This window comes from Salvia hispanica, chromosome 3 (genome assembly GCF_023119035.1).
Source record: "Salvia hispanica cultivar TCC Black 2014 chromosome 3, UniMelb_Shisp_WGS_1.0, whole genome shotgun sequence".
NCBI lineage: Eukaryota > Viridiplantae > Streptophyta > Magnoliopsida > Lamiales > Lamiaceae > Salvia > Salvia hispanica.
This window is the reverse complement of record NC_062967.1, coordinates 42,512,368-42,526,811: the sequence shown is the minus strand read 5'-3', so window position 1 is coordinate 42,526,811 and position 14,444 is coordinate 42,512,368. Positions and strand designations below refer to the sequence as shown.

Below are 14,444 nucleotides of genomic sequence, written 5' to 3'. Positions count from 1 at the left end.
AAATAGTGTATGGTAATGCACGGAGCTAAAAAAATATTTTTTATTTTTTTTTGAAGTTGTACAAAGAAATGACTCCAATGGCAGATCAGACACTGGCGTGAACGTTGTTAATGAAGATGAAGATGGTGAGATAATAACTCGAGTTAACTACTCCTATATAGTATACGAAGAAGCAATACATGATGAATCCCATTGAACTTGAGCAATTTGACATTCTTATGTGATGGAAGAAATACAATGCCCCCTTTCCTATTCTATCAGATATTGCTAGAGATATCCTTGCTATTCATATATCCACATTGTTTGGGGACGACATTTAACATGTGGGCGTGTGCTTTCAATATTTAGAAATTCTTTGGCACCAAAATGGTAGAAGCTTTGATAGCTAGGGGATTCCTTGAGGTCTAGTTCTAGTAGTATCAATCTCGTAGAAGAAGAAGAAAAGAAACATCCATACTAATTTTGAGAAAACAATCGTGATGGTGAATAATTCATTGCTAATTAATCATATGAGTCTTTTTATTTTTTATCTTTACCTCAATTTCTTTGTTTCTTTTTTTGTTGTGATGATGGAGGAATATAAGGTTAGCAAAGTGACATGGCCATTAAGCGATGCCAATGCGATACAAGTATAAAATTGGAAAGCGAATTCGGTATTCAAAGTCAAATAAATCGTGCATTTGTTTTGAACTTTGAAAGTTTTATTGATTTACGGATTACAAGAATAACGGATGTAATACACCCCGAAAAGAAGGAATACGAATGTAAAAGTGAAACTAGATTACAATGGAAATATCGACACAATTAACACGCAAAGTGTAGTTAGCTGAGTCGGAGTCCTCTTTCCAAAGGCAGATCTGCGTAGTGCTCTCGGATTGACGTTTGTCCCAAAGATAAAAGCGGCTATGTCTGGTGAGGGGAAGCTGCTTTGCTTCGTGAGCTTGGCTCGGATGGAGGGAAGACGAGCTTCAACAAAAAGACAATGCGAGAGGGAAGAGACTTATGATGCAAATGCTTGTGAATGGTGTGTAGAATGCATAGAATTGCTATTTATAGGCTCGATCCGATACAGTCAATAGCATGATGGCTGTCATCATTGCGAGCAGTACCGCCGACCATTACAAGGCGTTACGGGGCTGAGAGGTCGACCACGGATGGACATATCGGGACACGGGTGGCGTCTAGGTTTGTTCACGACGTGGACTTCATCACGTGTTAGCCACGTTCGTTACCACGTCATATTGACGGGGGTCATCCCTGGCTCGTTGACATGGAAAAGGTGGTGGTCTAAAAAAAACTAGACCAGTCTCGGGTCGAGCAAGCACCGAGCCATACGATAGGCCCAAAGAACGATCAAGACCAATTGACAAGGACAAGGACACGAGCTACGGCGTAGCGTATGGGCTCTACGGCCCATTTTTGTCCACTATAATAATTGTTACACGCAATAATTATTCTTATTAAATACTAGTTTAATAAGGTTGTTACTTTCAATGTGGGATAATTAACTCTCTTAATTAATCATATGACTTTTCTCTTAGCTCATTTAATTAGTTTGCTTTTTGCACAACTTTAATCCATTATTTCTCACTTATCGGGAATCGGATTTGAGAAAATGAATATACAACGATCATCTACTTGAGCGTAGATCGCTATATCATTTAATTTTACAAAATTAAATATCTCGTTGAAATTATCCTTGGTCAAAATCCGTTGATCGGGCATAAGATTCCAACAAGTTCCTCTACCAAAATAGTACTCCTATTAGAATTGTAACTTTAGTTCAACTTTTGGTATTATTAGTATTGTATATGTTTATTATAAATTTTTTGAGCGATTTGCAACATGTTTTGTGATAAGTACAATATATTCTTAAGTTAAAATAAGATTTTCTATTTTCAGAAGGACGGAGATTATAAAATAACAGCAAGATACTCAGTATTTTATGATGTCGTAACAATGAGTTCAGCCATAATACACCCAACAAAAGAAAGACATGAAAATCAAGCACAGCACAAAAATCGAGGACAATAAAAAACACATGCAAAATGAACATTGCAACTTTGTTTTGAAATTTGAACAAAACCGATACAACCACTTCATCGAAACCTTATCACACTACCAATTTGAGTAGATCCAATATGAATCAAATCAATTCGATCAAAGCCAGAAGGGATGGTGTGCTCAGAAGAAGATGACAGGGGGCAGAAGAGATAAGGCAACAATTCAAATCCAAATTTCGATGGTTTATGGAGTATATTTAATAATTTTAATTGAACTTTTGGACAAATTCATTTCACATTCATCTTCATCGAGACACCAAATGATATTAGGATTGAAAAAATTGATTGACCTTAGATTTCATTGAATAATTAAAGCTTTTGATTTATTTTGCAAGGAATATATCTCAATAACTGAATAATTGAGGGTGTCTATTAAATTTAGCTTTAATTGAATAATTATGAATTTCAGTTAATCATAGTATATCCTATTTATTGAATTTTAAAAATATCAATTTATTTAATGGATTTCAAGTATAATTGTCAATTTTATAGTATTTCACTTAAGAATAATATATTTTGCATTGTGTATTTTTAATGCTGAAAAACAATTACATCAAAAATTGAATTACTTTTTTATGCACGCATAGTAGGCTATAAGTATTTGCATGTATTATGTTAATAAATAATTTAAATACTACCATTAAATATCGTATAGTTAAAATAAGTGAAACTCAAATTCTCAATACAGTTAATTAGTAATAATAGAATTTTAATACCATATAGATATTTATATTTTAACTTGAAAATTAGTTATATATATTAAACAATTCAAATAACAATATATAAAATAATAAATAAAAGAGAAGAACAAACGAATGGAAATCAATTAGCACTACTTCTTACTCTTAGTACACAAAGTTTTCCGTTTTACCATTATTATACTTCCATAAAATTTGTTCACTTGGAATCTTACCAAAAATAGATATTAAATACACCCCTTAATATTCTCAATGAGGGACTCTTATTCCACTACAAACTTCTATTTAATATAAAGTTAAACAATTTATTAAAACATCGTCGAGCCAAATAGAACACACCTTTAGGGAACGGAGAGAGTATAAAAGAAAGAAAAAAGGTACTTACGTAGAATGATACTACTTTATTACTCCATTTCGTAGTAAAAGAGCGAGAGAGAAAATAAAAAGGGTTATGCATAGATGTCACTTTAATACTAGTATTATAAAAGAACAAAAAGGGTGTTACATTACATACATGCATGGATGTGACTTTAATACTAGTTTTATAGTAAAAGAACAAAAAGGGCGTTACATATTCTATTAAACAATCCTTCTAATATATGCTATTTATGCTTGAGATGCAGTAATTTAAAGTGAATCAGCCCCAAATTCACTATTTTTTTTTTCAATTTCTTATTTGTATAAGTAATCACATTATGACCATTTAATTAATTTAATTAATACTACGTGTATAAAAATACCACTCATGTAGTCATGCTTGGTTTCCAGCATAAAATGCGGAAACTTTATTTTATTTCTTTTTCGGTTTTAATTGTGGTAATAAAAAATTACTACTAGAAATTACTTTTTTATCACTCTTCAACTACGAGCTGTAAACCATACCAAATTATTATTGGTGATGTGAATAAAGATTCAATTATTCAGAAAAAAAGAAAATTAACAATTGTGATAATACGTGGGGACAACTGAATTTTAATTCGGTGACATATTAGCCATTCACTTAAGTGAACCAACTGATAATTTATGAGGATTAAATGATATTGAATACTGCATATTACTTATAAATCATTGCGTTAAAATCAAATGAAAACACTATAAATTATGTCGGTTTGTCCCACTAATTAAGTTGATAAAAAAGGTGTGAGGTCAGAGGTGTGAAACCGGTTTTGAAAGTTTCATTCTATATACTTCTAACATCAATTTAATTATATACATAAAATATTTATTTAATAGTATAATATTTTATTCATAACAGTAGTAGTATATTTAAATATTTTATATAAGTGATACATCAATTCACGAATAATAATTTTATTTTTCTCAATCAAAATAAATCATTATTTTTTTAACTAAAATTTCGTATTAAATGTGGAGAGTTCCATTTTACTATATCAACATCTAAAATCTTCAATTACCTTTTTTCTTATCTCCTAGATATATAGATGTAAAATTAAATTTTTATATATTTAAACTTTTACAATGATCTATATCTAAGATGTAAAATTTGACTTTTATATGGTAGGATATAAATATCTTACAATGATCTTAAAGGCATATTGTTGAGTGGTTAGATTTCGTATTCAAATCACCTAAATTGTAAAACTTTATAATTTTTTATAAAAAATAAGAAATGATTGAGAGAACTGGTTGAAATTTCCACTTCATGACCGAACCAATTTCTCATATTCAAAATAGCGATATTCAACTGATTTTACGGGGAAAACTGAATCAGACCTAATATTGATTTGAAGCCAAACCGATTGAACCGTGATAGTTTTTAAAAGGTAGGTGTGAACGAATTAATTCGACTCTAGTATAGTAGGAGTAGATACATAAATTAAACATTATTTGTAGTCAACAATTGAATAGGATAGATATTAATCATTATTTGCAGTGAATAACAATATGGGCCCCCACCTTCACCCTAAAAACAGCGGCAACGCTTACTGACGGGTAAGGTTCAAATTTTAAAAATTCTCGATACTCTCAAAGTCAATCAACTCCTCTTTTATTCCTCAATCCGCCTGCGTTTGTGTAAAAAAAAAAGGCGAAACAAAATGGGGCTCAAAGTATCTTGATCGGATGTCCCAGCCATCGCGAGCAATTCTCATCTTCTGCAAGTAAGATTTCCCCTTTTTCTTCACTGTCACCCCATTCTCTCTTTATTGTGCTTATGTTGCTTTTCTAGGGCTAATAATGCAGAATTTGAGAGGTTACTTTGAGATCGGCAAGGGCCAACACCGCACCCTGAATTTGCAGGTTGATTCATTACTCCTATTGTCTCTTATTTTTATAAATAAATTGTCATGATTTTCAGCTGATTTGGTGTTTTTTTGGGGGTTTTGGTATTTTGTTTCCCAAAATTTCAGAAGTGAATCCTATGAAACAAGTTTCAGCTGTCATCCATGGTGATTTCAAGCTTTTTGAGAGGTACCACTTGATCATTAAATGTTCTTCCTGGTTCCATTTTAGTTTAGCTCAGTTAGATGCTAATCTTGTTAATTTGTCTTTGAGGATTTTTTAGTTCATGTTCAAAACTAGAATTGGGTGAAGTTTATCATTTATCTCTCTTTTGTTTACTGCAGTCATGCCATACTTATTTATCTGGCTTCAACAATTCCTGGTGTTGCTGATCACTGGTATCTTCTGCTTCTCTGCTTGTATCCTTTCCCTTTCTCAAAATTCCCTTTCAGATTCAGCTTATGTTATCTACACTTCATTATCGTTTGTATCGTTGCTTATGTTATATCTACAAAACAATGTATGACATAACTCCGCGTGCAGGTATCCAGCTGATGTGCGTGAGAGAGCAAAGGTTCACTCGGTGCTGGATTGGCACCACACAATTGCGCTGGCTCAGGTGATTTGTACATCTACATCTAGAGATATTTTAATCTCATTGGAAGTAGTTTCGTTGGTCAGTGAACACTATGAGGTTGCGTAAAGCAGAAATGCTTGGTTGTGGTAGTCCTAATATCATTTGTATCACTGTTCAACTGTGTTCCGATCCACCTTATCCTCTTAAATATTTTTACTATAAAGCCATGGATGGTCCTATAGTAGTCCATAAAGCTTAACTTTTGGTTAATCCTTTCAGTTGGATATCTCTTGAATACCGTCTTCGCGAGCGTTTGGCATGCCTGGAGACCCAAAGCAGCAGCTGAAGGTGAAAAGCTTCTCTCGGCATCTCTTGCAAGAATTGAGTCATTCTGGCTTCAAGGAGGACCATTTTTGCTTGGGAATTCAAAGCCAACAATTGCTGATCTAGCTTTAGCTTGTGAAGTCACACAACTTGAGGTAACTCTATGCCCTGCTTTCAGTTTGATAAGATGATATACTAGTACATTTTATCTGACTTACTTTCCCTAATGCTGATTCAGGTTGCAGATCAGAATGACCATGACCGTATTATGGAACCCCACTCGAAAATCGTGAAGTGGCTCAAGGATGTGAAGAGCGCAACCACCCCTCATTTTGAGGAAATTCATGCAGCAATCCGTGCAGCCAGAGAGCCCCTAAAGAAACTGAAGGCCCAAGCAGCTCAGAAATCGGAGTGAAGCTGAAAGTGGTTGCATTTCCATATGTGTGAGGTAACAATGAATAAGGGCAAGTGTTGAAGAACTCATTAGGTTCAAGTGCCATCACTTGATCTATTTTACATGTGTGATATCAACTTTTATCTTATCTGCTTGCTTATCGTAGCAGAAAAATCTCCTTGAGATTTATGGATGTGATGAACATGTTTCGTTTAATAAATCTTTATTCAAAACATCTCTTGTGATGTTTATCTATTTGATGCATTGAAACATGATTATATAAAAAACTCTCAGATCTTGTACTTTATTTAACACTTATCTCACAGAGTTCAAGTCAATATTATACTAAATCAGTCATCAATTAGCTAAGATAAACAATAACTTTGGACTGATAAGAGGACAGTTTTTTACGATGGATTATCCAAACTATTTAGGATTTGATTTTTTTATGAAAATTGAATGAAAGATTTTCTCTGACTATTGATCCATACAGATCTTACACATTTTAGGGGTTAGTTTTAGCTTGATTTGATTGAATATTGCATTATTTTAGTACTCCATGTTTTTTGTCCATCAATTGGTTGGTATCGTTTTAAATCAATATGAGTCCATCATCTAGCCTTCAGTATAGGAGGAGTGGTTCACACAATTATTAGTATTTACTAAAATAAACCAGAGTAATAATAAAGGCAAACCATGTGTCAAAATAACTTAATTCTTATGAAATTTGAAAGTAAGATTTTATATAATACTACAATTTACAAACATCTCAAAGCATGCTTTTTAAGTTGCTCTATTATTATTGATGATACTGATGTAGAGACTATTCCTTTTCTATTTTTCTTTTGCTTATTTATTCTATTTTTGATAATTTTCATCTTAAAAGTTTAGGAAATAGATTTTATTTAAAATATTGTGAACGTATATTTTGAGTTTTAATATCCTTTAAAATTTATTATTACTCTCTTTTTACTTTGTCATTTTTCAATTTGATGTCATGAGAATTAGTGTATCACAAATTAAGTCATCAAAAATATACTAAATGCTATAGTATTGAAAATATCATTTTGATACATATTGTTAGGAGCAGTACTCAGTATCTATAATCTATAAATATATAGAGCCACAATTTTTTACCATCTCATTTTGGCGCCGACTTTAATGAATTTTTTCTAATCATATTACAAACCGTTCTGAAACATAGTGCATACATTATGGAGCATATATGTAATGTAGAGTATTCATTGAAAATGAGCTATGGGTCTAATAGGTAAGGATCACCTACTGAACACTAATTCATCTCCTAATACATATACATATACATGAGTGATGGATCCTATTATGTACTCCTGTGTATGTATTAGGAGATAGATTAGAGTTTCTATAGTGATCCTCTACGAGCCTAATAACTAGCTATCCACACAAGATAATTAACTTTCTGCCACATGAGCCTAATAACTAGCTATCTCGAACAAGATAATTAAACATGGAATCAATATGTTTACCATGGGGGCAATGTTGTAATAAATAAACTTCAGTGTAATAAAGTAATTTACATTACTTTATGTAAACATTTGTGTATACGACATTTGATTGACTGATTGATTAAAATTCATATCTATCAATCAAAGAATATAATTCGGTGACATATACGAAGTTATAATACATAAGCTCATTGATTTGGATTTGAAATAAAATAGATTTTCAGCATCTTATAATTGTTCCAAAACTAGATGACAGATTACAACTTTATGTGCAATGACCATAGTATTTAGTAGTGCATGCATAATGGCTTATCAAAGAAGCTTAAGCCCTCTATAAATAGAGTATCAATAAATGTAGAGATTGACTGTAATCTCATTTCTATTCTATCAGTGCTTTCTCTCTGATATTATGAGTTCAGTGATTCATGTTCTTTATTCATGACTTTGATCTTGCTTCATTACTTTAGGTTTCTTTTTTTTGCACAGTTAGATTCATGTTCTTTCAAATGGTTTGTGTAATCACACCATATTGATAATTAACTGTTAGATGATTGTGTCTGGAGGCTCAAGTATTAGGTGGCCACAATATCTATCATAAAGTCTTGAGTGAGTGAATATCTTTAATATCGTATGATCTAATAAGGTTGGTTGTGCGTATGCAATGACCATTAACAAAAGTCAAGGTCAATCCCCTTTCATGTTGGATTTTTTAAAATCAGTCTTATCATGGACAACTGTATGTTATTATATCTATAGTCATATGTTGTAAGGTCTCAAGATTTTAGTTTGTGGAGATGATGATGATAGTAAAAGTGATTCTAAGATTAATGTTTGAAACTCTGGATATTTTTAAACGCGTGCACAATAAGGAATGTCAAGCTTCTTGGTCCAGAGATCACTAGATCACGAGGTCTAGGAACTCACGGGAACCGGAAGATCTCGGTCATTCTGACACAGAATATCTTTTCAAAACCCTCAACCACGTATACTAAAATTAGTATAGGAAGTAGGGATCGATTCCACGGAGACAAAATGAAAGTATGCATTTAAAGGGGTTTTGGGTGGTATGGCTGCGCCACGAACTTGAGGTTGAGAATTTATACTAGACTTGGTAATCGAAATTTACTACGTTAACAACTAGATCTAGCGAAAGGAAACATGCATATAAACTGGAACAAGCGAAACAATCACTAGATCTAAGAAAACTTTTCCCCTAAATTACCTAGACCTGGAAAACAACTCGAAGGTGGGGACCATTTTAGAAAAAAGTAGAAATACAGTTAAAAATTCAAAATAACTAATAAGGACTAATAACCGACATCATCTTCTCAACCTTTGGCATGAAACAATCGCAAAAAGAGAGGACGTAAATCGAAACGGAGGCATCGAATTAAAAAGAAAAGAAGAACAAGCTTAAAACTAAAACGATCTCGCTTACTAGAGCGACATGAAAACGAAAGCAAAATCAAAATCCATGCACAACTCAGTTTCCCCATTCGGATCCACACTTCGAATGTTAAATCCACTCCGGGTCAAGCATCCGAAACAACCTCCGTTCAAAATCATCTCCATAACTCTGATTCCATTCACCACGGATCAACAACATATTTCCAGATCAAGTATATAAACATCGAAACAAGAAATAACCATCAACCTTCGAAATAAACTCCCGAACATAAAATCAACGTAGATCAACACAAATCAACACCATCATGACATAAAATAAACTTCATAGAATAACGATAAGTAGCGAAGCAGAGCGACTTCCAAAGCGTTGAAGTTCGACGGAAATCAAAAGCAAAAAACCTGAAAAGTAAACGATTGTATCTTCGCCCTCCGTGAGGCAGTGTTGCAATGTAATTTTTCCGAAGATGAAACCTCTAACTACCCGTAACCCCATTCTCCCAAGTGTGTGAGTGTGTAAGTGAGAGAGCTAAATCATGTATATCTCGTGTGTTGCATGCTCCTCTTTATATAGGCGTGGAAGTGGGTCCAGCGGGGCTCTTTTTGTGTGAATAGTCTTTTTGCCATCAGCTTTGGACTTCCTTCGTCTAGCCATTTTCTTTCCTTAATTCTCGCTCCTTTTCAGTCTCTCTCCTTCGGTCCCGCTTTATTTCCTGGACCTAGCGAATTCCTTCTGACGCGTTAAAATTTGTGTTAGACCAATAAATGATGACTTTTCATCACATAACCGATGCATGAAATTAGTCTTATCAATGTTTTACAAAATTTGGAACTATTGCTTTGTTGTTGTTTTTCCGGTACTTTTTGCACTTATAAATAAGTATAACTTTTGTATTTAGGAATACATTTTACTTTATTAGTATTCCCTCCGTCTTAGATAATTTGTCCCATTTTCCATTTCATTTTTGCCATTTTAGGTAGTGGACCTCATATTCCACTAACTCATTTCTACTTACATTTTATTATAAAATTAATATTAATACTATATAAAAGTAGGACCCATATTTTACTATAGTTTTCAACTCATTTTTTATTACATTTTTTAAAATCCTTTGCCCGGTCAAAGTGAGGCGAATTATCCGGACGGAGGAAGTATTTCTTATTCTATTTAATTCATACATGTCCTTTTTTTGTTATTTTTTTATTTTATGTTACTACACTTATAATTGATACTCCATCCACCCGAAAAATAGGACACATTGCGAATGACACGGTTTTAATGTAGAATTGGTAAAGTAAAAGAAAAAGAAAAAATGTACTAGAAAAGTAGTGTTAGTGGAATGTGAGGTGTATATTATTAGTACAAGAAAAGTGAAAAAAATTAAGAGAAGTAGTGTTAGTGGAATGTGGGGTCCATATTATTAGTAAAAGAGAAGTTGTTGACAACTTTACTTTTTTAAATGTGCTTTATTTTTATGGACAACAAAAATGACAATGTGCTATATTTTTAGTAGACATGAGTATTAAAATTGTACTTATAGTTCAATAGTACGCTAAATACGTAATGTTTCATTAAAGTGGTTGGGAAAATTACAGATATATGTTGTTGTTGTTTTATAAAATGTTTTTTAAATTTTTTATAATCTTATAAATACTATTTTTAATTAATTTGTATTCTTAAGGAAATATATTTTTATACATTATTTTCTCTATATTATTTATTTTAATCTATTTGCTGTCAATATATCTTCATTGTTTGAAAATTTTTCATCCCGTGCATAGTACGGGTGGTAACACTATTCTTATAAAATTTGAAAGTAAGGTTTTATATAATACTACAAACATCTCAAAGCATGCTTTTCAATAGTAGTACTCCATATACTACTACAACTTGCACACCTGCATTTTGTGGTTTCTCTATCATGATCGAGTGCCAATTTTATCAAATGAATCATGCTCATCTCTCGTAGTCTTATCTATTGATTTATTCATTTCTTTGTTGGTGATTGCCTCAATATAGCTTCTAGGCTGGCTCACTGTAATCCACCTTCTTAGCAGTCAATATGGTATAGACTTTGCCCATAAAAAAAAAACAATAAAAGGTATAGACTAAAATTCAAAATTGTATCTTTATATTAACTCAAAAATACTTTTTAGTCCTACAAATGAAGTCAATAGATTATGATTCCATTTAAATAAAAGTTGGTTAAATCATTTTTATAAAAAATTGCATTCAAATTATAAGTAAATCAGAAAATCCACCTTTTCCAATTCAATTACCTAAATTTTGCAAATTCTCTTTCTATAAGAAATCGCCATGGCTAGCTATCACCAATATCCATAGCTTCCACATTTGGCAAACCAGCCCCAGAGGAAGCAGACAAATGCAAAATCTGTATCTATGTATTAGCTGCTTATTGCAAAGATCATATAGCCGGCTTCCACACAAAGTAGAGAGTATCCTCAATTATGTAGCAAATGCAAAGCCGCATATGACTACGCTCTTTATACACGTATATATCTATGCTGGTTTCAAACAACGAAGCCAGTAAGCTGAAAACTAAAGACATGTATCCCACCTTGAATTCGGATATTGTACTGTATCTACGAGCTTACCAACAACTTGAATCCTTCCTTCAAGCGGAACCCCCACAATACGCACATGTATCCTTACCTTTCTTTCCATAGTTGTCGTTACAGTTTGCACAGATCACTTGATGAGTGCAAGGAAGAAAAACGACAGAAACTTCATCTTTCATGCAAATCACGCCTGACCTTCTTTTTGAACAGTCTTGCAGTTTCTCAGCTTCATGCATCAGCCTTCCAATGGCATCTCCCCCCGTTTTTTCTGTCCAAAAATCATTTTCCACCTCTGTTAACTGGGCCGGCTCTTTAAAAGGCATCATATTCATGCTCAAGGTGCTGGAGATCATCTTTGCTCAAGGGGCTTTTGTTGAACAAGTTAGCTACCCACATACTATATGATAATTCACCCTTTCATTGGCAATGCAGAAAGGAATTGTACTTGGTAAAGTTCATGTAAAGAAAATAAGCGTCTGAGAATTCATTCCTCTAACCAAAGGAAAAAACCAGAGAAACGTTAATCCATTTCCATTTCCATTTCCAATTCATCCTCTATTTGATCACACCAGAATAAATCTTTATCTATTTATAGTTTAATTTCTATTAAAAGTGGTGAGTTCCATTTTATATTAACATCTAAAATCTTCAATTACCTTTTTTTTCTCTTAGATATATAAATGTAAAAGTTCAATTTTTACGTAGGATATAAATATATTTAAACTTTTACAATAGTCTATATCTAAGATGTAAAAATTTTATTTTTTTATAGGATATAAATATTTTAAAATGGTCTTAAAGGCATATTGTTTAGTGGTTAGTTTTTTTATTCAAATCACCAAAATCGTATATATTTTTAAAAAAAAAAAATAATTAGAGAACTGGTTGAAATGCCTACCACTTCGGGCCCGGACCAACTGGTTTCTAAAATTTAAAAATGCTTGATATTCAATGGTTTTACGGTCCCCCAAACGGACCAAATTCGATTTGCACCCAAAACCAATAAACCAAAATCGGTTAGGTTTTTTTAAAATGTTCACCATTAAATGTTCCTTTTTTCCTTTTTCATCCACCCCCAATAAAAATTCATTTCACTTTTACTTTTTTGGAAATGGACCCTATATTCCACTAACTCATTCCACCTACATTTTATTATAAAATAAATATATAAAATTGGGTCTAAACCCATTAATTTTTCTATTCACTTTACTTTATAAAGTAAAATAATTTTTAAAAAACCGTGCGTAAATAAAACTTTTAAATTTGGGGACAAGAAGGGTGAACAAATTAAATGGGTGGCATAGAGAGGGTTAGGACATTATTAAACATTATTTGAACCCCAACAATAGGATAGATTAGGGGGGGTTTTTCGATGGGGGTTTAAACCACCTCAAAATTTCTAAAAACAACCCAACCGTCTTTTTAAGTTCGGGTTTCTTAATTAACCACTGGTTAAACGGGGTTTTCGGGTTTAACCAACTATTTTAAATTTAAATTAAAAATATTTTTGGTATCAACTTTTTTCATCTTCTTTTTTTTTTATTATTATTATTATTATTATTATTATTATTATTATTATTATAATATTTCATTTACAACAATACATAAATTGTTTTGGGGAAATTTAAAAGACTTAAAAAATGATCTAAAATTAAAAAAAAAAAATAATAATGGAAGAGTTATCTTATTTTTTAAAATAGTAGTAATGCTTAAGCACTTTATTATTTGGAAAATCTTATTTATAACTAATATTTAGAAACTTTTTAAACTTTGAGATATTATAAGTAAACCGATAGCATACAAATTAAAAAAGACCTTTTTGGGCTTTAATAGGGCTTTTAAAAAATTTTGGAAATAAAATTTTTTTTTTTGACAAAATTTAAAAAAATTATAATTATTCTATTATTAATTAAATATATTATTGAAATTAAAATTATTTATAATATTAACTTTTCTTTTAACTTTTTTTTATTATTATTATTATTATTATTATTATTATTATTATACTCTTATTTACAAGTAATACATAAATTGCTAAGACACTTTAAAAGACTTAAACTTTAAATGATCAAAAATTTAAAACTTTTCTCCAATAATAAGTGAAGAGTTATTTTTAAAATAGTAGTAATGTTTAAGCAATAAAACTTTTGAGAGATCTTATTTTTAAAATAATGTTTAGACTTTTGACACTTTATGGACTTTGATATATTATAAGTATAACTGATACATACACAAATTGAAATAGACTTTTTTGACATTGCAATATGAGACTTTGACAAAATTTAGAAGTAAATTACAATTTCCTTTATTTTTACAAAGTTTGAAAGTAAATTATAAATTTTCTAGTATTAATTAAAAATATAATTCAAATTAAAATTGAATAACCAACTTAGAGCAAAATGTCAAATCGAACCGACTCGAACACCAGTAAATTTCGATTATTGGTTAACCAATAACCGATTGATTTCGATTCGATTCTCGATTAACTAAAAACCATTTACCCACCCCTGGGATAGATTCATTAATGATTATCTCCTCCGTCATTAAACAAGCGGCAACTTGCTTAATGACGATGATAAGGTTCAAATTTAAAGATTCTCGATACTCTCAAAGTTAATCAACTCCTGTATATGATCCTCAATCCGTCTGTGTTTGTGAGAAGCAAATGGAGCTCAAAGT

The 14,444-nt window shown here is 31.6% G+C and overlaps 2 protein-coding genes across 2 annotated transcripts in view; both read left to right on the top strand.

The window, feature by feature from the left end:
* Nucleotides 1–905: 905 nt before the first annotated feature.
* LOC125210226 (glutathione S-transferase T1-like) lies at nt 906–6,532 on the top strand. Its single transcript, XM_048109795.1, has 8 exons — nt 906–1,017; nt 1,107–1,214; nt 4,994–5,020; nt 5,131–5,191; nt 5,347–5,400; nt 5,546–5,628; nt 5,859–6,058; nt 6,142–6,532. The coding sequence occupies exons 1-8, from the start codon at nt 906–908 to the stop codon at nt 6,316–6,318; spliced, it is 822 nt and encodes a 273-aa protein (XP_047965752.1). The 3' UTR covers nt 6,319–6,532.
* A 7,836-nt stretch (nt 6,533–14,368) lies between these two features.
* LOC125211366 (glutathione S-transferase T1-like) overlaps nt 14,369–14,444 on the top strand; it is an 11,788-nt gene continuing 11,712 nt past the window's right edge. The window contains exon 1 of the mRNA XM_048111111.1: nt 14,369–14,430. Within this exon, the coding sequence (XP_047967068.1) occupies nt 14,396–14,430 (35 nt within the window). The 5' untranslated portion in view covers nt 14,369–14,395. The remainder of the gene's footprint in view (nt 14,431–14,444) is intronic.